Here is a 26,415-nt window from a genome sequence, read left to right as displayed (position 1 = left end):
GTTTGGCCAAAGTAAGACAGTTTACAGCTGCAAGGGACTTGGTATGCACCAGGTAGGTCGGGGAAGTGGTTCGTCTTTAGTTGAGCGGATAAGGAATGCCAATTTTCTGTATAGTCTGTAACAGGAGGTCAAATGATTTTAGTAATTTTAGTAATTTTTTCCGAGGTGCCTCGGATGTAGGAAATGGTGATGGATTTTGAGCAATTCTTGTTGTGAAGAGGGGGAGGGGGGTTGTAGTTTGTTGGCTTCAATATTTTTTGGATTTTATGGGGGCGGGTAGCCATTGGCTGAGAAAGTGTTGAGAATGTGATTTAGTTCAGTGTTTAGTGCCTTGTCGTTTGAGCTGATTAGTTTAGCCCTGTTGTATAGTGTTTTCACCACTCCATATTGTTGTGAGGGAGGGGGGGGGGATTGTTGGTGAATGTACCTGCCTGTATGGGTGGGTTTTCTGTAAACTGAGAAAACCAAGGTTCCATCAGGCTGGCGGGTGACTAGTGGGTCTAGGAAAGGGAGGCTGTTGTTTTCCTCTTTTTCCAGAGTGAACTTGATTCTGGGTGTTGGTTGTTTAAGTGTGTTTCGAAGGAGTGGAGTGTATCAGAACCATGTGGCCAAAAAGCGAACACATCCTCAACATAGTGAAGCCATATGGTTGGTTTTTGTGATGCAGAGGCTAAGGCTTCAAATGTCTCCATAAAGAAATTGGCCAAGGGTGGGGAGAGCGGTGAACCCATGGCTGTCCCCCTCTATTTGTTTGTAGAATTTTCCCTGCCAAACGAAATAGCCTGAGTTCATTGTGAACTGAAATAGGGCTGAGATATCGGGAGGAAATTTAGCTTGGATTAGTTTCATTCAGTGGGACATTTGTGAATAAAGAGGAGATGTCAAAGCTGACCATTATGTCAGTATGTTGGAGTGTAAGGTTTTCTATGCTGGCTTTGAAGTGGGATGAGTTTTTTATATGTGATGGTGTGTTGCCAATATAGTAGGTGAATGCTTTGGCCAAATGTTTAGCTAATTTGTATGTGGGGGGAATCAATGCATCCACTATGGGACGTAATGGCACATTTTCTTTATGTATTTTTGGGAGTCTATAAATGAAGGGGGGGGGTATAATATAAACTTTAATAAATATTTACGATATTTCGTCAACGTCAAGTTGCCATCTTCAGCTTCCTCACTTCATTCTCAGTTACTGTGTTGTAGTGCCTACATGCACATACTTTTTTGTAAGTTCTGTTTGAAGATGGCAACGTGAAGTTGCCAAAATATCGGAAATATTTATTAAAGTGTAATATAATTTATATTCTTATGTACGTTGTCAATTCCTGAAGTGATTTAATAATGCATAATCAATGTATAAGCTTGTCTATGAGAATTACCATCATCCACGGAGATTCCATCACATGGAAGACCCACCAATACGGTAAAATGAAGATGAAGTTATCAAGACAACTAAATCATCTGACTTTCCTAAAATGCTGCCGGGATAATCAGGTAATCCCAAATTGTGTAAAATTCAAGCACCACTTCGTTTCACAAAAAGCTCTCCGTATCTATAACCATGCCAGCTACTCTTTGCTATAGGAACAAATCACACGCCACACGGTTTCTCTTAGCTGACATTAACAAAGCTATTTGTGCACTTGAAGAAGAGCTTTCATGCACTTTAAATCACGAGCTTTGGTCAATTTTACTTGACATCTCATGTACCACAGCAGACAAAGAATTTGAGAAAATACGGGGTAGACATATCAAAAAATTCGAAAAATTAAAAAAAACTCGGCGTTAATCCAAAACTTCCTACCAACACCGTAATCAATCTTTCTTCAGTCATCCTGAAGCACTCAATGCTCTTTCACGTGGCCACAACTTTGCCGTTGCTCCCAGAAAAATACCCAGCAAGGATATCATGATCCAGATCGAACGCGGAATCTGCCACCTTCCGAATCAAATCGCTAACAGTAATAAGACTGGATGTAGCTTGTGTCCTCTCCAAAGCAAGACTACCAAAAACCAACATATCCAATAAGGAGTATAAAACTCTGCAGGAAATGAGGAATAATAAAGAAATAGTTATTACCAAAGCGGATAAAGGAAATGCAACTGTTGTACTTAACCAAACATACTACACGGTTAAGCTTAATGCTCTTCTATTAGATCGGGCTACTTACCTCCCTATCGAATACAATCCCACCAACTCACAAATCAGAAAACTTCACATGCTCCTTAAGAAGGTCACTTTGTGGCCTGTAGAAGTTATTAACAGATTCAAACCATTTAATCCCCCCCCTCCCCCGGTATTTATGGAATCCCAAAAATACATAAAGAAAATGTGCCGTTACGTCCCATAGTGGATGCATTGATTTCCCCCACATACAAATTAGCTAAACATATGGCCAAAGCACTCCCACACTATACTGGCAACACACCATCACATATAAAAAACTCATCCCACTTCAAAGCCAGCATAGAAAACCTTACACTCCAACATACTGACATAATGGTCAGCTTTGACATCTCCTCTTTATTCACAAATGTCCCACTGAATGAAACTAATCCCAGCTAAATTTCCTCCCGATATCTCAGCCCTATTTCAGTTCACAATGAACTCAGGCTATTTCGTTTGACAGGGAAAATTCTACAAACAAATAGAGGGGGATAGCCATGGGTTCACCACTCCCCCCACTCTTGGCCAATTTCTTTATGGAGACCTTTGAAGAAAAAGCCTTAGCCTCTGCCCCACAAAAACCAACCATATGATTTCGCTATGTTGATGATGTTTTCGCTATTTGGCTACACGGCTCTGATACACTCCTCTCCTTCTTAACACACTTAAACAACTAACACCCCAGAATCAAGTTCACTCTGGAAAAAGAGGAAAACAACAGCCTCCCTTTCTTAGACACACTAGTCACCTGCCAGCCTGATGGAACCTTGGTTTTCTCAGTTTATAGAAAACCCACCCATACAGGCAGGTACATTCACCAACAATTGCTCCTCTTCCCCCCTCACAACAATATGGAGTGGTGAAAACACTATACAACAGGGCTGAACCAAACGACAAGGCCTAAACACTGAACTGAATCACATTCTCAACACTTTCTCAGCCAACGGCAACCCCCCCATAAAATCCAAAAAATATTGTAACCAACAAACCACAAACCCCCCCCCCCCCTTTCACAACAAGGATTACTCAAAATCCATCACCTTTCCCTACATCCAAGGCACCTTGGAAAAAATTACCAAAATCTTAAAAAAACATGACTTGATGTGGCATGTCTCAGGGTTCCGTTCTTGGGTCCCTACTGTTTAACTTAAAGAAAATTGGCATCCCTTATCCGCTCCACTAAAGACCAACCACTTCCCCTAGACCTACCTGGTGTATACCAAGTCCCTTGCAGCTGTAAACTGTCTTACTTTGGGCAAAACAGGCAGGACTGCTAATATCAGAATTTTGGAACACAAGGACTACATCCGGTTTCACAAGCACAGCCACTCAGGTCTTGCAGACCATGCTCTGGATACACTCCACAGATTACGGTGGAAGAAAGCTACAATAATACACCGTAGCAAGTTCAAATTCAAAAGACTATTCATGGAATCAGCCTCAGCCCTAAGAAACTCTCCAATCTCAACAAATATGGTTGCATGAGACTGCTCCAAATTTGGGAGGCTTACATCAGCTGACGTTCAGCCAAACGGCCAAGAACACCTACATAGCTCGCTAGGGGGCGCCATCAGGACTTTTAGGAGAACAGTAGCTTCCTCGCTTCATTTTCAGTTACTGTGTTATAGTCCTATGTGCACGTGCCTTTTTTGTAAGTTCCTTTTGAAGTTGGCAACGTGATGTTGCCGAAATATTGGAAATATTTATTAAAGTGTAATTTAATTTATATTCTTATGTATGTTGTCAATTCCTTAAGCGATTTAATAATTTGATAGATTACTACATGACAGATTGTTGTAAGTTGCAGAAGCTGGGATTAGATAACAGATTGGTTAGATGGATTGAAGATTGGCTTTCTCTTCGATACTAGCAAGTTGTGTATGATGGAGCAGTCTCAGAAAAGGAATGTAACCAGTGGCATGTCTCAGGGTTCTGTTTTTGGGTCCGTACTGTTTAACTTATTTGTTAAAGATATTTCATGTGGAATGACCGATGATCCTCAAATGTTTACTGATGATGCAAAGTTAGGTAAAATTAATGGGCGTATTGCTGATCATGATTCTCTACAGGAAGATTTGAATAGACTTTTAGCATGGGCCAATGAGTGGGGTTGTAGTTTTAATATTAAATGCAAGGTGTTCCACTTTAGGGTACAGAGATATAATATAAGAGTACAAACTGTATCGGTGGAGCTGTACTTCAGGAAGTGGATGAGATTTAGGATCTTGTGGTGATGGTAGACAGTGAACTAAAGTTCCGAGGACACGTTGCAAGTGTTACGAAGACTGCACATCATATTGCTGCTATGATAAAAATACATTGACATGCAGGAATAAGGAGTGGGTGCCTCTATATAAGGCATTGGTTTGACCACACATGGACTGTTGTGCTCAGATTTGGTTGTGTGGTTTTCATTGTGATTGGGAAAACTAGAGATGGGGTGCAGAAATGAATTGTTGAAGTAATATCAGGACTCTGGAGTGTTGGTTATCAAGATCATTTGAGGGAATGTGGATTATAGAGTTTGGCAGATAGAGGAAATGAATTAGATTTAAATTCTACCAGATTAATACAGAAGGAATTATAAAAAGAGTGGATGTTAATATGTGAAGAACGGGAGGCTGAAAGCAAGCTGTATAAAGATGTGGTGATGAAGGGTGTGAGGTGTAGATATTTTATGTGGAGAGTTGTTGGTGAGTTGAATGCATTGCTGGAGTGCATTGTGAATACAGGGAGTGTAAATAACTTCAAAGTTCATTGTGATAGACATGTTGCTGGTTGAGTGGGCCTCCCATGACGAGTCTGTTGACTCCAGGAGGTTACCGAAATAATAATAATAAAATTTATATGATCCACTTGATAATTAAAAGTGCTGTTCTGATTTCATCATTATGTATAGAACCAAAAAGTCTCAAGTGAACATAAGAAATATATTCAAAAGACATTTCTACATGCATCTCATCTTATCTCCTGTCATTGTATTAGGTTCAGTGTCCTGTCTTAGTCAGCTAACATGGCTTTATAGAAACATAATTAATACTATTATCAGATGGTTTGTCTTGTCTGCAACGTCTCTGTTTGTGAATTGCATGTGTTCAGAGAACACATGCAATTCACAGTTTACTAGTTTATGTAGATGAAAAACTTAGTTTGGGGGTAAAAAGAAAAGTCTTCTGCCTTGATATGAAACAGCTAATTCACCTCTATTTGAAAAGCTCCAAGTTCTATGCAGAATTTGAGTCTATATCTTTCTAGCCAAGAATATGATTATTTATGACTGAGCTATGGTGTCTCTTGTTTTTGTATATATTCAAGTTTAATAGGTATGCTAAATCAAAATGAAAACCAGACATTCTACATTACCTGGATGGACCTGTTGCTTTCATACAGGGTTTTCTCCATGAATGCTATGGTAATTCATGGAGAAAACCCTGTATGAAAGACATTCCAGCCATGGCAATCTTGAACCATTCTTCTCCACTTGTTTTCTATCACTCTGGTTAGAGAGTCTTCCCATCTAGTTGGAAGTCTACCAGGTTTTCTCTTGGTTGATCTTGCATACCAGTTTGTGACATGGTAGACTGTTGTCATTAAGTCTTGCAATATGACCTGCCCACTGGTCTGTTTTACTTATCCCTAAGATTCTTCTTTCCATATCAGGTTTGAAGACTAAGTTCCTCTTTTTGTGTGGTGCTCCAAGTTATGGAGGTGTAGGTTAAAGATGGGAGGATACAGCTGTTGAACATGCTATCTCTTATTCTAGTAGTAAGACTTATACGTTGGTTAGACATAACTGGTAATTAATTTACGGAATTGACAACTCATATAAAGTAAATTAATTAAAGATAACTTTAATGAATCACTTCTATATTTCGGCAATGTCACATTGCCATCTTCGGGAACATAAAGATATGGTATGTGCACTAAGGAACTAACAAAGCAAATGAGGAAGAAAATAAGAACTAATTTTGTTCCTAAAGTCCTAATGGTGCCCTCTTGCGGGCTAATTTGGTAGTCTTGGCAGTTGGGCTGAAGTTCTCAAAATGAAAGTCTCCCAAATTTGGGGCAGTTTCATGCACCCAAATTTGTTGAGGTTAGGAACGTTTTTTAGAGCTGCTGAAGATTCTTTGAATAGTCTTTCGTATTTAAACTTGCTGCGATGGATTATTTTTGTCTTCTTCCAACGAATTTTATGGTGGGTATCTAGGGCATGGTCTGCCAGCCCAGAGCGGCTGTACTGGTGAAACCGGATGTAGTCTTGGTGTTCTGAAATCCTGATATTTGTTGTTCTGCCTGTTTGGCCAAAGTAGGACAATTTGCAGCTGCAAGGGACCTGGTATACACCAGGTAGGTCTAGGGGAAGTGGTTGGTCTTTGGTAGAGCGGATAAGGGATGCCAACTTTTTATATGGTCTGTAACAGGAAGTAAGGTCATATTTTTTGAGGATATTAGTTATTTTTTCAGAGGTGCCCTGGATGTAGGGGATAGTGATAGACTTGGTGTAGTCTTTATTGTGGAGGGGGGGAGGGGGGTTGTGGTTTATAGGTTTTAGTATTTTTTGGATTTTTTTGGGGTTGTAGCCATTGGCTAAGAAAGTGTTGAGGATGTGGTTTAGTTCCATAGTCAGGGCCTTGTCATCTGAGCAGATTAATTTTGCCTGTTATATAGTGTTTTTATCACCCCATATTGTTGTGAGGGGGGGGGGGGATTGCTGGTGAATGTATCTGCCAGTGTGGGTGGGTTTTCTGTAAACAGAGAAAACCAAAGTTCCATCAAGCTGGTGGGTGATTAAAGTGTCTAGGAAGGGGAGGGTGTTGTTTTCCTCTTTTTCTAAGGTGAACTGGACTCTGGGATGTTGGTTGTTTAAGTGTGCTAGGAAGGAGTGGAGTGTATCTGAGCCATGTGGCCAAATAGCAAACACATCATCCACATAACGAAGCCAAATAGTGGGTTTTTGTGGGGCGGAGTTTAAGGCTTTCTCTTCAAATGTCTCCATAAAGAAATTGGCCAAGGGTGGGGAAAGTGGTGAACCCATGGCTGTCCCCTCTATCTGTTTGTAGAACTTTCCTTGCCAAACGAAATAGCCTGAGTTCATTGTGAACTGAAATAGTGCTGAGATATCGGGAGGAAACTTGGCTTGGATGAGCTCAAAGGTTTCTTTGAGTGGGACATTAGTGAATAGGGAGGAGACGTCAAAACTGACCATTATGTCAGTGTGTTGGAGTGTGAGGTTTTCTATACTGGCTTTAAAGTGGGCCGAGTTTTTTATGTGTGATGGTGTGTTGCCAGTGTAGTGTGTGAGCGTTTTGGCTAAATGTTTGGCTAATTTATATGTGGGGGAATCAATGCCATCCACTATGGGACGTAATGGCACATTTTGTTTATGTATTTTTGGGAGTCCATATAATCGGGGGGATCTAGAGTTATAAGGTTTAAGTTTGTTGGTGACTTCCACAGGCCAAGAAGTGACTTTTTTAAGGAGTCTGTGGATAGTTCTGATCTGAGAGTTGGTCGGATTATATTCAATGGGGAGGTAAGTAGTACGGTCTCGTATTAAAGAATTTAGCTTACCTTTGTAGTCTTTTTGATTGAGTACCACAGTGGCGCTTCCCTTATCAGCTTTGGTGATTACTATTTTTTTGTTGTTTTTTAATTCTTTTAGGGCTGTATATTCGTTTTTGGATAAGTTGGATTTTGGAGGTTTGGCTTTCGTGAGAACACCGACTACATCCAGTCTCACGTTGTTGGCGATGTGGTTAGGCAGGTTGCGAATTCCACGCTCTATTTGGATCATGATTTCTTCAGCAGGTATCCTTTTTGGAGCTAAGGCGAAATTGTGACCACGTGAAAGTGCCGTGAGTGCTTCAGGCTTTAAAACTGCCGACGAGAGGTTGACTACTGTGTTGAGTGGTGGCTGGGGTACAGAAGTAGAAGTCTTTGTCAGGTTTTCGTATTTTTTCACGTGTCGACTACGTATTTTTTCGAATTCCTTTCTTGCCGATGTGCATGAGATGTCATGAAGTATCGACCATAGATCAAGGCCGAGTGTGTTAGAAAGCTCTTCCTCTAGCCCCCGTAAGGTTTTGTTTTCGTCGGCAAGGAGAACGCGCGTCGCAGTAATTTGTTCTCTTAACAGGGCAAAGCTAGTGCGGTTGTAAATGCGTAGGGCTTTCTCGGAAGTGAAACGGTGCTTTAATTTGACACAGTTGGGGATCACTTTGTTATCCCGGCAGCGTTTTAGGAACGTCAGACGATTTATTTGCCTCGATATCTTCAACCTCAATTTGCCGTATTGACGGGCCTTTCGTGCGATTGCATCTCCGTGGATGATCATGATTCTAGTAGTAAGACTTATACGTTGGTTAGACATAACTGGTAATTAATTTACGGAATTGACAACGCATATAAAGTAAATTAATTAAAGATAACTTTAATGAATCACTTCTATATTTCGGCAATGTCACATTGCCATCTTCGGGAACATAAAGATATGGTATGTGCACTAAGGAACTAACAAAGCAAATGAGGAAGAAAATAAGAACTAATTTTGTTCCTAAAGTCCTAATGGTGCCCTCTTGCGGGCTAATTTGGTAGTCTTGGCAGTTGGGCTGAAGTTCTCAAAATGAAAGTCTCCCAAATTTGGGGCAGTTTCATTTCACCAGTACAGCCGCTCTGGGCTGGCAGACCATGCCCTAGATACCCACCATAAAATTCGTTGGAAGAAGACAAAAATAATCCATCGCAGCAAGTTTAAATACGAAAGACTATTCAAAGAATCTTCAGCAGCTCTAAAAAACGTTCCTAACCTCAACAAATTTGGGTGCATGAAACTGCCCCAAATTTGGGGCAGTTTCATGCACCCAAATTCGTTCACACATCTCCTTGTGGATATGTATAATTTTATGCATTAAGGGAAGGGCCACTACCCAGACTAGTTTCAACCTTTATTGAGGTCTCTTCAGTGGGAGCCAAGTGGAGATACCAGGCAGAAGCATTTCCCGGTGTTGTACCACCTTACCCCAGTCCTGAAGATACTTTCAGGCGCAAACTTTGTTTACTCACACTTGGATAAAGGATTAAACTAAATTTATTATAGTCTAACCAAGTGAAAAATAAACTTTCAACATCTTTCTCTAAATCCAAAGTAATTTAATAAAAAGGTGGCACATCGTTTGGCAATTCCTATAGGTAGAGATGACCTTGCTAATGCTTCTGCCTGGTATCTCCACTTGGGCCTGGCTCTCACTGAAGAGACCTCAATAAAGGTTGAAACTAGTCTGGGTAGTGCCCTTCCCTTAATGCATAACATTATACATATCCACAAGGAGATGTTTTGCATTATGGGAGATACTGAGATAGGAGCGATGTTAACTTGCTCCATCTTTGCAACAAGTTGTCCGGTGTTGTACCACCTTATCCCAGTCCTGAAGATACTTTCAGGTGCAAACTTTGTTTGCTCACACTTGGATAAAGGATTAAACTAAATTTATTATGGCCGTCAAATAAGGTTATTTGTGTAGAGCTACCAGTGTTAATTTCTTTAATTATGTGGACTGGATCAATGTAGTGCCTGTAAAACTGTGTTATGTTCTATGGTGTCGTAGGCGTTTTTGAAGTCAATAAATAGAAAGCAAAGAGGAATCTAGTATTCCTTGCATCGTTCACTGAGTTGGTTGACTACTTGTGTGCAATCTATTGTAGAATATCCCTTTTTGAATCCTGCTTGTTCTTTACTACTGTTTTCTTGAAAGGTGGTTTTTTTATTCTGTTTGATATAATTTTTCTCATTAATTTGTATATATGTGACAGCAGACATATAGGATGGTAATTCTTGATGTCTTCTGTGTAACCTTTTTTGAAGAGAAGAATTGTTTCTTATGTCTTCCATTTTGATGGTATTTTTCCTTCTTTTAGGTACCAAATATATTTCGGTCAGATCTTTATAAAATTGTGGTCCTCCTCCATGTTGAATATCCTCAATTTTCATATGATCAATTCTGGGAGCTGTATTGGATTTCATGTTTTTGGGTGCACATTCTACATAATTATTATTATTATTATTACAGTAATATCCATGGAATCAGTAGACTCATCATAGGAGGCCCACCCAGCTAGCAATATGTCTGTCATACTGGACCTTAAATCATTTACTCTTCCTGCATTCACAATGCACTACACTCACTCACAACTTTAAATGTAAAATATCTGCTCCTCACACCTTTCTTCACCACATCGTTATACAACTTCCGGGGATGGCCTTTTGTTCTTCCCATCTTACTGTCCACTCTTTTTATAATTCCTTCTATATTAATGTGATGGAAATAATCTAGTCAAAAGTTAAACAAAAACATGAACCAAATTTATTTCTTCAAACAAAAGATGTTAAATTAATGTTTATAATATGAATTTATATTTCTCATTATTGCATGCCTTTAATCGTCTTACTTTATTTTGATTTATAGGTAAAAGTAAAATTGGTGAAAATCATTTCACATTTGTAATAGTTCACTAGTTCCATCAAATTTGACTTAATTATCCTAAGCTATGACAGGTATAATGCTCTTAAAAAAAAAAAAACGAATTTCCAATTACACATAACCTTGCCAAAAATTGAACAGCAGTGAGAAATAATCTGTCATTCACAACTAAGTATAAATTTTTTCATGCTTTTTTTTTTTTTTTTTTAAATTTTATTTTTTTGCTTGGCAAAGTTGTGTATCAGGTAATTTGAAGATAAGCTGTAAAATCTTATTTAGATTTTTTTTTTTTTTATGATTCTTATTTATTTTTAATTTGGATATAATTTAAACTGTATTGTCCTAAGCTTTAACTTGATTAGCATAAATCTAGTAGTATTGGGTACAGTAATACTGATTTATTATTATTATCATTTCTTGGTCTCATTATCATGTGAGACCCACTCTAACCATTGTTCATACAATACCTATCATAATTCTCCTTGAACTCAAAACTATCTCTTGCAATTTTCCACCCATTCACTGCCCTGCAAGCAAAATCTAGCCATAATGCACTTTGGCTAACTGCATACTTTTACTTTTTATTTTTCAAGGGATGATCGATCCCTTTGTCTCGTCTTTCCTGCCATGTAGTGAAAAAAGTCTTTGGTGTCAGTGCTATGAAATTACTTATATTATTCTGTCATGTCCCTGCTTATTTGTCTGTTTGCTAGTTTCTGAAACCCAAAGACCTTCAATCTATTCTCATAGGAAACATCCCATCAGTAGTACAGATGTTGCCTTATTAAAGCCTTAGATATGAGACCTTAGATATGCCACCTTTGCAATATGTCCATAATAATCCCCAGAAATCCCTGGTCTCATCAGTTTCCTGCAATTCAGTTCTATCACTAAAGTATAGTACACTTGTGATCTCTTCATCATAAGGTGCATGATCTTACACTTGGCAATGTTTAAAATTTATACATTATCTTCATTGACTATCTCTCTTATTTGCCTTACATCATCATCAGCAAACAACTGAACATTTTGAATATTCTCTTTAAATCATTTCCTATATCTTTGATGTGCCAATTAAATAGCACAGGATCAAATACTGAGCCCTTTTATACTTCATTAGTCATCTTATACGTGGCAGTGATGTACTCAGTGCCATAACTAGGCAGGTGCAATGGGTGTATAGGCACAGGGCCCAGGACAAAGGAGTCCTTGAAATGTGGTATCAAAACAATAATCAGTATTATATTTTCATTTTCAAATTTTAAACTTTGCTGCCATGGGGGCTAATTCCATAATGCTTTGACCAATAAGAACAACTATTAAATAGGAATTGTATAAGTAACGATTTTTCTTATTGGTGCAGTAAAATTTTAACTTTAATCTGAAACATTACAGAATTTCTATTTCTGTTGTATTTGTTTTTTTATTTAAAAAAGGCCTGCCCCTGCAAAAAAAAAAGGCCAGCAAAAATAAAATCTTGCACAGGGCCCATGAAATGCTAGTTACGGTACTGAATATACTATAGGTTCTTATACCTATCATGTATAAGAACCTATAGTATATCATGTGTGGGATAAATAAATAAAAACTGCCTTTTCCTCAGATTCAACTCCCTGCAATCACTCTTTGATATCTATCTGTCAGCCACCTTCTGATCCAAATCACCATCTCCATTTGCTCCAATTTATGCAGCAGAGTTCTTGTTGAATGCCTTTGCAAAGTCTACCAGTATTGCTGAGTAGCCGTTTCCATTATCCATCTCAGCTTATCACTTGTTTATAAAAAAATAAGCAAATTACTAAAGCAATACCTACTCTTTATAAAATCATGTTGTCCCTATTATAAAGTATCATATTCCTGTCCATCTATCTCCAAATTCTGTTTCCTCTTCTCCAATAGCTTAACCATTACTGAGTTACAGATTGGCCTGTAATTTGCAGTTTCTATCTTAGAGGCTCTTGTATGTAGTGGAACTATTTCGTCCTCTTTCCACTTCCCTTGCACATTCTTGTAATACCAAGAATATGCTTTAAGGTTCTAAACATTTCTATTTCATCTGTCTCTATTCTTCCATCAGTTAATGTTACATCTGGAATTGCAATATCTCCATATTGTACACACTTGAAAATGATCACTCAGTAACTGAACTGTTTGTTTGTTTCTCTTATCTCCATACCACCAGCACTTCATCCTTCCATAGCTGAAGGGAATGATAGTCACTGGATTAGATTTCAGGAAAATATTGTGAACCTTGGGCATGTTATTACTAGTAGTGCTGATGTTGTCGTTCTTCAGGAATATTTGAATAAGCTGGAAACGTGGACAAATGAATGGAGATGTCACTTGAACACAAATAAATGTAAATTTTGACATTTGGGTTCCACAGATTAGATTCTTTATAATGCATATAGTGGAGTTATCCTAGAAGAAGTGGAGGAAGCAAGGGAGGGATCCTGGAGTGATGATAGATAGAAATTTTAAGATCAAAGGACATATAGCATACTTTGTGAATATGAACAACTTAGAGAATTGTTGATAAGGACCAGCAGAGATAAAATGAATGATGATTCCATTGTATAAAGCCCTGCCAGATCACATCTGGAATATTGCTCAGATTCTGGTCACCAGGATTTGAAGGGAATTTAGTACCCTTGGAGAGGGTACAGAAATGACTCAAGTTATATCAAGGTTGTACAGTATTAGTTATGAGTATAGACTGAGATGGTGCAAACTTCAGAGTTTGGATAGAAGACGAAGGGGATGACATGATTCAGATATTTAAACTGTTGGGAGGTATTTTCAGAAATCATACTGAGGAAATTTCTTATATAGTAGAACAAGAGGAAGGGGAAGGGGATCATTCCTGAAAGTTGCAATAGAAAGTGTTGATGAGTGGGTTTTTTGCATGGAGCATGGTTGGACATTGGAATACCTTCTCTGATAAAGTGGTGAGCATGCAGATGGTGAAAGGTTTAAGAAATGCTATGATATTTGTTGTCCAAAGAGCTTTGGAGAGAAGAATGCTTCACATAACAAAAAAGCAATAGAATAAGAAATACTAAAATTAGAAAGATGATCAGAATAGAAGATCTTGTGATGTATCGTAAAGCACGTAAATGGAGATGGACTAGCCATATTAGTAGATTGCCAGATGAGAGGTGGACAAAATTAACCACTAAGATCAAGAGAAGAAAAGAGAAGTAAAGATTGCCAAAGAACAAGATGGAGGAATGATCTAGAATGGTTTGACATGAGATGGTGAACATTGGCTAAAGACAGAAAGAACTAAGTTGAGGGGAAGCAGTGGATGGAAAGCAGCTAAAGAAGAAGATGATGATATTTTTGTTATCTAAGATGGGCCTCTATTGTTTCATATTCTATTTTCACCTTTGTGTAAATAATTATCATTGCATTATTCCATTCATCTGGAATTTTTGTTGTTTGTAGAGCTTTTCCATGGAATTATTCCATGATAAGAATTGTCACGGAATAATTCCATTTGATTTGCAACTTCTTTAGGAATACTTTGTTCACTGCTTTTCAAGGTCATCTCAATATCTTCTCATAACTTCTGGAGCCTCCAGTTCATGCAGTTTTTTTTTTTTTTTTGAAATGATATTACTTTCTAATCTTACTGTAAAGTTATTCATAGGATTCCTTAATTCTGTTTATTTAAAATTTTTACTTCGACTAATTTATCATCCTTTTCCTTAATTGCACTATTTCTCTTTTTCTTTCCTATTCCCAAGAATTGTCATGGAATAGTTCTACTGTCAGTATGAAAATTCTTAGAAGATGCTTGGTAATCATTATTTGCATATTTCTTTTATTTTTATGGTATTTCAGCTGTCTTCTACAATTTCTATTACATGAAATTGTGCTTTCAGAGCTTCATTATACCCAATTTTTCATGTTTTAAATTGTGTTAATTGTGTTGAACTTGTGATCAGTTTGTTTCTTTTCCATTTTTTTACTTGTTAATGAAATAAATGAAGTAACATGAATTTAATTAACAATTAATCAAGTATTATAGTTTATGTTCATGACATTCCCCTCTCCTCCCCTTTTAAATTTCTAGTTATGAGTTACAGTGATAAATAGCAAAGTTATTTATCACTATTTTAATAGGATAAATTCCTCAGAATATTATAATTGCATCTGAGAACATATATTATGATGATATGGATAGCTCACCCATAGCATATTGATATCCTGAAAGGGCCAAGCCTGAGTAATTTGCCACTCCTGTTTTCCAGATGTGATGATGCTGTGAAGGATACTGTAGTAGGTGAACAGTCATGAAGAATGGAAACAGCTAGTAACTTGAACCTCTTTAGAAGGTTATTGCTGAACACAGAAGGCAGTAGATACTTCTATTTTCTCCATAAAGCAACAGTATGGATAGAAGTTCTAAGAGAGAATAAGGCACACAATGACTCAATACTTGTGCACAACAGGGAAGAGGAATAAGGCTTTCCTGGGTCTTAAACTGTCAGTCCATATACATTCAGTTGGACACGGAATGTGAGAACCCTCTTACTGATTGGAAAATTAGAATCTAAAGAGAGAAATGGACAGATTAAAAATAGCCATACTAGCAATTAGTGTTATGAGACAGAGTGGAACTATAGACTTTTGGAGTGGTGACTACAGAATCATTTATTCATGTGACATGATTCTGGGCAAGGTGACCATGGTATGGTAAGCTTGACATGACTGGCCATGATTGTGGTGGCAGATCTTCCATTTCTCCATTACACAACAGATGGTGTGAAGACAGAAACGTGTATATACCTGAAACTGAGAATAGGGCGGGGTGATGAAAGTTTCCCTTTGGGAGTGTAGATAAGGGCAGACAGCTTCTTGTGTGTTTGAATGCAGTGCAGAAATTATATTTCTATCATGTCCAAAGAGAGGTGTCCTTTGGCTGTTGGCAGGAGGTCTAAGAATTACTGTTTCCCAAATCTTATGAAGTGTCATACAACCATATTTATTAAAGTTTGGCTGTTGCTGGCCTCCACCCAAAAGGCTGTGGGTTCAAATCCCACTGTGGGCATGGATGTTTGTGATTGTCTGTGAAAATACTAGTGGTGGTGGTTGGTGGTAGATGGCATTGGTGTAGATGATGAAGGTAGTTTCGGTTGGTAGAGTGGTGGAAACTGAGAATTGTAGAGTAGGTAACCTCCCTCAATAAGTCTTTGGACTCCCTGGAGGTGTTATGTAATAATAATATTTGCTGAATCCCATTTTTATTTATATGGTGTCCTTCCAACTTCCAAGGGAAGAACCCATCGTGGATAGCAAAATTGAAGAGATCAGCAATGAGAGAGGAAGAAAAAAACATTTAAGTAATGCTAAGGTGTCACAGACAGGAAATGGTGAATAAAGATGTGATGTCAAAAGTAAACATGATATCAGTACACTGCTTCAAACCAAATACTGGATTAAAGATTTGAAACATATATATATACTAGGGGGGCTGCCCCCCCCCCTCATGTTCCGGACTGGTAGGCCAGTTCTCCTTGAATTCTGATGACTCGAATTTTGAAGACTCGACACTCAGGGTAGTCCCTGAGTTTCAAAATGTGACATAAAAGGGCTTATCATTTTATATATAGGGTAGATATAAGGTGTCTGTGACACCTTAGCATTACTTAAATGTTTTTTCCTCCTCTCTCATTACTGATCTCTTCAATTTTGCTATCCATGATGGTTCTTCTCTTGGAAGGACACCATATAAATAAAAATGGGATTCAGCAATGGGCTCTTTCCTCTCTCATTTTTCCTTAGCATTTTTTTTTATGTGGAACCTATAGGAAAACTCTCTTAATTCTGTCATTCACCAACTTTCTACCTGTCTATGATATATTGATGATATGTTCTCCATTCAGTTCAAACATGTTACACTAATTCCTCCTCCATTTCAACAACCAATACTCCAGAATCTCCACTTCACCTTGGAAAAAAAAGAAAATAACATAATTTACTCGTATCCTAGTTAGCTGAGCCCCTCCTTTATAGCAATCTGGTTTCCTCATAGCTGAACTTACCTTTATTTCTTTCACCTTCCTATCTGGTAGCTCTTAATTCTAGCATTCACCAACTCTCTATCTGGCTAAGATATATTGATGATGTGTTCTCCATTTGGCTCAGACATATTACACTAATTCTTCCTTCACCTCAACAGCAAAAAAGTTAAAAGTGCTTCTTGGAACATCTTGAAGATTGACTAGTCTACAAGATTTTCCAAATGACAGGAAGCCATGCAAGAAGAAAGTAGACTCTCCATTCAGTGCCTTTGATCTGTTAGCTGGTCTTGTTATCCATCTAAAATAACTATAATAAATTTAGTTTAATTCTTTATCCAAGTGTAAGCAAACAAAGTTTGCTCCTGAAGTATCTTCAGGACTGAGGCAACTCATGGTAAAGGTGGACCAAGCTCTCATCACTCCTTGTCTCAGTATCTCCTATAATGCAAAGCACATCTCCTTGCGGACATGTATAATGCTATGCATTAAGGGAAAGGCCACTACCCAGACGGGTTTCGACCTTTATTGAGGCCTCGTCAGTGGGAGCCAGACCCAGAAGTGGTGATACTAAGGCAGAAGCAATGAAGAAGTCATATTTATTGAGAAAAAAAAAAAAAACTTCCGACATCTTTCTCTAAAATCCGGAGTAATTTAATAATAATGTGGTACACCTTTTGGCAACTCGTATAGGTAAATATGACTTCTCCATTGTTTCTGCCTTAGTATCACCACTTCTGGGTCTGGCTCCCACTGATGAGACTTCAGTAAGCATCGAAACTGGTCTGGGTAGTGGCCCTTCCCTTAATGCATAGCATTATACATGTCTTTGCACATCTCCTTGCAGAGATACTGAGACAAGGAGCGATGAGAGCTTGGTCCACCTTTACCACGAGTTGCCTCAGTCCTGAAGATACTTCAGGAGCAAACTTTGTTTGCTTACACTTGGATAAAGGATTAAACTAAATTTATTATAGTCTAACCAAGTGGGAAAAAACTTCCTAAAATAACTAAACTATTATAGAACACATCAACTAACCTAGAGGAAAGTCTTTTTTGGAAAATCCCAAATAAAATCTTTTAGTCTAAATTTCAAGAAAATTAGCTGAAATTTGGAATCACTTATTTATTTATTCTTAATGTAACTCCCACTGACAAATAGTTGTAAACCTATGATACATTAGTATTGTCTGTGGGCTAAGGATTTTTTTTTCTATTTTTATTTATTATTATTTTATTTTATTATATATATATATTTTTATTCATTTTTACCTGATCCAGAATCCCTGCTCTAGACAAAATAGGGAACTTCTTTAAGTCAATTTAAACTTCCAGTAAGCAGGGGGCAGTGGTGTCATACTGAGTGATGAAATTCATCTATCACCTTAAAGACAATCAGATACATCTATGCCAATGGCAGGATTTGAACCCTCAGCTTGTTCGAAAGTGGATATCTAACTACTCAGCCAAACATGCCATTACGAACACTGAAGAGAGTATATGTATATATATAACTCCCACATACAAAAGTTGCAAAACCACTAAAACATCATTGCTATAACTACAGCAGTTAGTCAAGAAGAAAGGAAGAACTTGTTAATGTTTTTGAACCTCTGGTAATTGTGGTCCTTAGTGAATGAAAGCAGAAGAGAAGTTTGTTCTATATGCTTGGAGTTGGTTAATAAATTAATGTTGACAGCAGTTATTCATGTGTTTAGGAGCTTAAGAAAAAGCAGAGCAATGGCAGCAGCCATTCCAACAAATTAGCACCTGTGAAATATCTGTAAAAGAGTCATAAGATGAAAAATAAAACATTGTGAAAGAGTAGTTGGAGTGAGACTGTCTGAGAGAGAGGAGGGGGGGTTGTCATTTAATTGGATAGCATCAAACTTTTTAGAGAGTTTTAATCTGAACTCCCCCATTTGAGACAGTATTCTAGGCTGATTTAGGATGTTATGAGCTGTACCGGGAATAAGTAATGTCTTGAGCCAAAAAGGATATACCGGGTTTATCAAGGCAGAGAAGACTATGGATGTTGTGTGCTTATATCCATAGAAGCTAGAGATATGTCAGTCCAAGAAGAGTTATCTATTTCATATGCAGAGTTCAGTATTAACAGTGCTGAGGAGAGGTGAAATGTGGACTGTTTTGCATGAAACAAAAGACAGGATTGTGTTTTGGTGGTATCGAAATTGACATGGTTGTCCTCACCATACTGAAATGTGGGTAGATCTTATTATGGACCTTGTAGTTTGTCAAGTATGAGTACTGCAAGGTATGTCAAATAAAGAAGAGAAATGGGAGAATATTGTTATCGACAAAAAATATAGGTAGAATTTGTATTAGTGAAAAATGCCATTTCTGAATAGGCAAAACAGCATGGGCAAGAGTACAGAGATTTGGGTGATTCCTGCATTGAGGACAAAATCTGAAGAAAGGCAGATATTCACTTCACCATGGATGTAATGTAACGAACAGCCAGATACGAAATTGGCATTCCAATTCCATTGAGTTGGTGGTAGTATCAGTTTGTTTTTATATACAGTGTATTTAATTTTTCTATCCTTGTAGACAACTTCACCACATGCCTCTCTAGCTGAATCAGTCAGGGTTTTCTTCAAGGTATGCCACTGAATCTCCAAGGTTTGGTTCTTGTTCTCAAACTCTTTCATTTTTTCTTCAATAATCTTTGTGTATTTTAGTCTACAGTTCACATCTGAGAGCTGCTCAACTTTTATTCGCTTTAAAACTTTCTTACATGTCATTCTTTTCAATATGAAATTCAATTTTATCCTGCTCAAGACTAAATAGTGATCACTTCCAATTTCATATCCTCTGTACACTCTGGTGTCCTACACCAGGGAGAAAACATCACTATCAACAGTAACATAGTCAATGAGACGTTTCTTATTCCTTGCCTCTTCTCTCCATGTGAATTTGTGCACATTTTTATGTTGGAACATGGTGTTAGTAATAACCAGTCCATGTCCTGAGCAGAAATCCAACAGGTATTTGCTAATATTATTAGCTTTGCTCTTTTCTCCAAATCTTCCCAAAACATTTTTGTATGTCTGACAATCACTTCCTACTCTGCTATTTAGATCCCCAACAAGGACCAACTTTTCCTTTTTCATTGTGTCAGTAGCTTTCTCTAGAGCTTCAAATAATTCCTCCACTTCTACCTTAGTAGTCAGAAAGATCTCACCAGTTTTTGTCTTTTTTGTTTCAGTCACCCCTATTATGTCGATCTGGTACTTATCTAATTCCTCAGCTAGCTCCATTTCTTTGCCATTCAGGCTTCTTATGTTGATAGTACCGATCTTTAACTCTGGTGATGTTGAGTTGGGGTGTGTGCTTTCAGATTTGTTCCAGTAGCTGACTTTTCGCTGTTCGCCCTGGTTCCCTGGCGAAAACAACGGGGGCCTTGTTTAACCAGGCGGCGCCCCAGCTGACATGAAATTTTGTCATGTTGTACCATCATTTTGTATATTGGCTTAAGCCAATAAGAATACAATTTGGTCGGCTAAATCCCAAATTGCCAGCCCATCCTCGTTCATTCAGTATCCAGGTAGATACCCAACAGGGTGTACCATGAGAAGGTGAGGATTGGACGTTAGTTCAGAAGCCCTGGTCGGTTCTCTGCATTCCTTTAAAGGCTATATGGAGGTCTCCTCTCAGTTATATTATACAGCTTTGACCCTTAACCGTGCATATATATGGTTATTAGTTAAATTTTATTTGCATTTACTTTCTGAGAGTAGCTACATTCTTTTGTGAGAGACTTGAATAAAATCATTTCGATCACTTGAAACGCTTTTGCCTTCTTGTTCATACTGCAATGGCAAAACATTTTCTTCAGTAAAAGGAACTAAATTAGCATAATTTCCAATAATTCTGAAGATTGATTTTTTTTTTTTTTTTTACCATGAACTCTGTAATTAATCGTTGAGATCCTGTTTTGACTAGATCTTTGTATAATTCTTCATATCGTACCATACGTGCTTCAGTTCATATTTAAACTGTTCAGCTCATTCAATATTTGGATCATGTGGAAGAAAAAGACTTTGCAATTTACTAGCCATTTGATGCCCTTCTTTAATTACTCCTGCAGTGAGTGGAATCTCTTCTTCATCATCATCAGTTTTTTCTTTTCCAATGAGATTTTCAAGGATAGCTTCTGTTATTTTGTCATCGCTAATAGCCTTGTGAATCATCAAATCCTTCTCTGCCAACTCCATGTGTTAAATCTGATGATATTGGGATTTTTTTCCAAGTAGCTTTCCAGCATGCATTTAAAGTTGATGGTTTCAAATTCTGATAATGGCAACTTAGCAAGTTTGATGCAATCCAAAATAGAAAATTTCTCCCACACTTCAATAACTGTCAGTAAATTATCCTTATCTAATTTATTCAAAATGTATTGGAATGTTCTTATGTAGTAAGTTTTGAAAGTAGCGATCACACCCTGGTCTAGTGGTTGTATTAAAGATGTATTAGGCAGCAGAAAACAAAATTCCACATTCCGGTGTTCTAAAACAGGATGGTGAGGCACGTTGTCTGTAATCAATGAAACTTTAAAGTCCATATTTTTTTCCATCAAATAGGTTTAACTTCTGGGAAAAAACAATGATGTAACCATTCATTAAAAATTTCTTTTGTAACCCAACCTTTTTTTTTTTTGTTTGCCTTCCAGTGCACTGGTATCATATTAAAATCCACACCTTTCATTGCCTGTGGCCTTTGGGATCGATTAATGAGTAATTATTTTAATATATACGATCTTCTGGAGCATTGCTGCAAAATAATAGAGTCACACTCTCTTTAGCTGCTTTAAAGCCACAAACACTTTTTTGTGATTTCGCTATATAAGTTCTACTTGGCATTTTTTTCCGAAAAAGGCCGGTCTCATCTGCTTTCCAAAGTTGATCAGGAGTGTAGCTACCAATTTCAATAATCTGAGACAGCGTTGACAGAAATTTCCCAGCTGCGGGCTCATCTGTAGATGCGGTTTTCCTTTTATTTCTACATTATGAAGCACGTATCTTTTGAGAAATTTTGCAAGCCAACCTGTGCTTGCAGAAAAATCACAATTGTTGTTTGATGTTGTTTGCTCCTTTTCCTGAATCTGCTTGTACTACCATAATGCTTTCTATTTGATGACATTTCCATTTAAAGGTGTTCCTTTTTGTGAGTAATCTTCTATCCACATCACTAAGGCCTTTTCCTTCTTCACTTTGATAATGTCTCTCGTATACGTACATGACAACTTGGCACCTAATTGTGTTCCATAAATAACAGATTTTCATTTGTCTTCTCTTCATTTGTCTTAATCATTCTCATGGTAGCTTCCTTCAGTCCAAAATATTTCCCTAAGGATGTCGAACCTTTTCCAGCTGCGAAACGATCTAAAATTTGGATCTTAATTTTCAAAGAAATAGCTTTTCTTTTCTTCTTCTTTCTAACTGAATTATCTGACAATGTGATTAATGGGGTAATGTTACAAAAATATCTGAAAATAATCAATAATTAATTTTACTAATTTGATATTATGTACAAAACTTTGAAATTTAATATATACCTATATAACTCTGTTGCACAAACAAAACTCTCATGAACAAAACACAAAACATGTAAACATTTCGAATTGTAAACAAGAAATGATTCTTTAGCAAACAGCTTAACTCCTTCGAAGCAGCTTTATATAGGTGAGGCTCTGGTAACAGACCAATTTAACTTCGTGGAATCAGCATAGCACCCTTCTGCTTCCAGGAACCAACGGCAAGTGAATATAACGGATCATCTGTCAGCTTAACTTCGGGGAATCATAATTACAAAAATTGATTTTTTTTTTGTTGGCACCGCATTTGTCTACATTCTGTAACATAGAGTAATCCCTGATATTTAAAACATTGAGGGATGGGGGTTCCCCAAAATTCAAGTTTAAGTACATATGTACTGTTCTGGGAAACGATAATTATAATGGAAATGTCATTTTTTACAGAAGTGAATTCAAACAGAAATTTTAAAAATAAGCTGGATTTGAGCCATGTAAAATCAAAACATGCCGTGTAAAAATAGAATTGCTTCTGTTTTCAAAATTATGTAAAAAAAGTCCGTGTAAGAAGAGAATTAGCTGTACAATTCATCATTATTAAATGAAATAATCCTTGTTCTATTGGATATATTTTCAAAAGCATTTATGGTAATGGAAGGGATAGACAGATATAAAAGTGCTCACGATAACAAAGGAATACAAACATAAACATCTCACAAAATTGCTTCCACTCTTTAAAATCACAGGAATTTATAAGTAAAGAATAAACAATAAAAAAGCAGGTTTCTAAGGTAAACAAACACTCGATTCTTCCTTTACAGTTGTAATGCATTTGAACATAGTTAAGCAACTGTATCTTTTTTCTTACAGTTGTTCCTAAAGTTCTATATATTGTGAATATGGCAGCCTTTCTCTTTTAATGTTTCCTTGAAACATTTCCTTTCTATTTGTTTTCAGCAAATATAATAGCAAGACAGAGTTTTTAAGTTCTCTTTTTCTTTTGAAAACTCTTCTCTTGGCTATCCTTTAGCATTAAAAAATGCTCACTGCTCAGTGTATTTATTGGGGTTGAGGCTGGGTAATCCTTTCTTAGCAGTTTTATTCACATTTTTATCTTCACTTCCTCTAAAAGGAAATTCACCCATTAATCCAGGAAAACTTATTTGCTCTTCTCTGAATGATCTTTTTTTGCTTTCTAACTTAAAAGCATCCTTTCCTTATTATATTTTACCTCAAACTTTCACCTCTTCCAGAACATATTCTGTTTTGACCAACAGCTGTTTTCACTCTGTGTATCAAGTTTTCTATTTAGAAAAACATTATCTTTGCAGTGAAGATGAAACTAAAAACCATCACTTATTTCTAAACAAGGCTACAGTTCTTCAACTTGCACATGTAAACTTAGTTGAAAAGTTCAATCTTTTCTTTCTTTTCTGTCAAGCTTTAAAGTTCAGAATTAAAAGGTATTTAAGGTGAGTCCTTTTTCTTACTTGATTCCAATAAATATCATAACTAAATAGTTTGTGCCAACTATAGCTCTACATAAAGATTTCTTTTGTGTGAAGAATTCTGAACAAATACTTCAGATTTACTAATAACATTTTGCATTTAACTAAAAACATTTACATATAAAATAAGACTAAAACGTTTCCACCATTTTTGGTGTAACAAAAAAAATCGGGCATTACTAAATTCAAAAGATGTAAAAAAGAAAGGCATGACAGTCTTAGTTGCTTCATCTGTAATTATTATCCAAACCAACCAATCCTTCACAGGGCACTAACATGCTGTAGATTCTGCTATCAGCTCCAATTGTAGTAAACTTGCAGGGACCAATTTGTTATGTTGGAAAATTTACTGTAGTAAATTTTCTTTACCCTAAAATTTAGGGTAAAGGTGCCTTGGTTATGACTTCTGATTGTTATTGCATGAGTTTACTGAGTGAAAGCTGACTGTACATTTCATGTGTTTACTAAATGTGGGGGAAATAGTATTATTTTCTAATGTCATAATTTGGTGAAATATTTGACTCCCTGTCATATAGCCATTCAATGTCCTGCAGAATTGTCTACTATTTCTTTACTGTTTCACTTCAACAGAACTGTTGAGCATTTCTCTACATTCCTCTATATTTGTTAAATTTAGTATGCAGCATCCACACTCTCAGTGAACAAAGCTCTCTGTAGACACTTAGCCCTGAATTCATTTCAGTGCATTCCATCATTGATACACACTGTTTTCATTGAAATAATACTAGTTAAACAGCCCTTCTTGTTTGTGATTATAATAGCAGGGTTAATAATATTTTTAAAGAAATATATACGATCTTCTTAAAACCAAAAACTGAAGTAATTTGTAAGTTGTACAACACATTGGTACATGACAGTTTAGGATATAACAAGGTTTTAGCAAGATAGATATAGCTTTTGTTAGCAGAAAATATTCATTGTTTAATGTCGGTTGACATACTACTGCCTTTGTATTTTTAGAGTAAGTCAGCCAGCCAGTCTGGTTGGCTAAATGGACAGCATACATGCCCTTCAATCAACAGGCTATGGCTTTGAATTTCACCATGGGCATAAAATTTGTAAGCATCTTAGAGTAGTTAGATGAATTGTAATTTTATACTTCTTAGTTCACCCACAAAGTTATAAATTAAATGGCTGCTACTTATTGTAATTTTATATATACTTTATTTTGTCTTATGAAAAATTTATTCTGAGTAATCCTGATTTATTTTATTGTTTTATTTAGTTTTAGCATTTGATTGGACTTCAGAAGAACTTTCTCAGTTGATTGGTAATCTAACAAATTGTCTTCCCAGAAATGATAATGTAAAATATACTACGCTTATTGATAAATTAGATTGGGAAAAAGTCTGTTTTGGTTCATACACAGGAACACAGTGCAGGGACAAATGGATGCAAATCATGACTCGTGTAAGTATATAATTTATTAAATTTCAATGAAATGTATCTACTGTGTATGTTTATGTCAGCATGTGTGATAATATTTGAAATAAAACAAAAATTGCTGTAATAAGGAGTTATCTGGTGATGGTACAGAGGATGAAATGTTGTGGGAGGATGAGAATAAAGAAGTCCAAGCTACTGTTTCAGATTCAAAGTGAACATTTTAAAGACATTGTGTATTAAGCGAGGAACATTTATTAAAAAATTCTAATAAAACATATTGTAAACTTTCTAGGATAATTGCCAAAAATTACATTCTTGGTTTCATCTTTTGTCCAAGTGTAAGCAAACAAAGTTTGCTTACACTTGGATAACTACTCTAGGCCTATGATGAGCATCCCTTTACTTTTTCACTTCAATAAAGGTTGAAACCAGTCTGGGTAGTAGCACTTCTCATAATGCATAGTATTATACATGTCCATAAGGATATGTCTGTTGCATTATGGGATACTAAGGGAACTGATGTGAAGTCATTAGCCTCCATATACAAGTAGTCCAGTCATGAAGTTACTTCACACACAAACTTTGTTTGCTTACACTTCGATAAAGGATAAATTCAAGAGTATAATTTCTTGGTATCTTTAAGTTATAGTATAACCAAATGAAAAACATTTTCAACTTCAATATTCCACCTCTCTCTACTCTATTCTCTCTGAAAATACTAAACTCATCACATTCTGTCCCTATAACTTTCTGCTGTTAACCAATTCTCACTAATGCCTATAACTTTTGGTGAGGTTGCACTAGTCAATGCCAATAACTCCTACCTCTTATTCCTGATGCTTCTAACCTAAGTGTACAGAAATTGTTGCATTGAAAGACTAGATTCCTCATTTATTTTTCATTCACACACACACACACACACACTCATTCACTTCATTTTTTCATCAGAGTGACTCTGATATGCGTCTGCCCTGATTTCTTTAGTTCTCCTGACTTTGTACTTCCACACTCTCAGTGACCAAAGCTCTCTGTAGACACTTAGCTCTGAATGCATTTCAGTGCAGTTCATCAGCATTGTAGAAATTTTCCATTCATCAAGCTCAAGCTACAGGTCCACAAACTCTACATCATTCTTTCTGCACAACCTGTGTATTGATTCATTAGCTATCATCACCCTCCTTCTCAGTTCACCTTTATCATAGCATGGCAACAGACCCACAAACTTCACCCTCTCACTCTTCTTTTTCGCTTCTTCCCATAACTCGTACAATACTTC

General features: G+C 36.8%; 1 protein-coding gene across 4 annotated transcripts in view; it reads left to right on the top strand.

The window, feature by feature from the left end:
* The window catches only part of LOC150107481 (nucleolar transcription factor 1-A-like), a 554,391-nt gene that overhangs the window by 196,319 nt on the left and 331,657 nt on the right, over nt 1-26,415 (top strand). For all 4 annotated transcript variants that reach the window (XM_090391894.1, XM_090391895.1, XM_090391896.1 and 1 more), the window contains exon 3: nt 24,979-25,163. In XM_090391894.1, the coding sequence (XP_090248020.1) occupies nt 24,979-25,163 (185 nt within the window). The remainder of the gene's footprint in view (nt 1-24,978; nt 25,164-26,415) is intronic.

The sequence above is a fragment of the Typopeltis vanoorti genome, chromosome 4, assembly GCF_054136105.1.
Source record: "Typopeltis vanoorti isolate ZY-2024b chromosome 4, IOZ_Tvanoo_1.0, whole genome shotgun sequence".
Lineage (NCBI taxonomy): Eukaryota > Metazoa > Arthropoda > Arachnida > Uropygi > Thelyphonidae > Typopeltis > Typopeltis vanoorti.
Note: the sequence above shows the minus strand (reverse complement) of the source record. Positions and strands in the feature narration are given on the sequence as shown.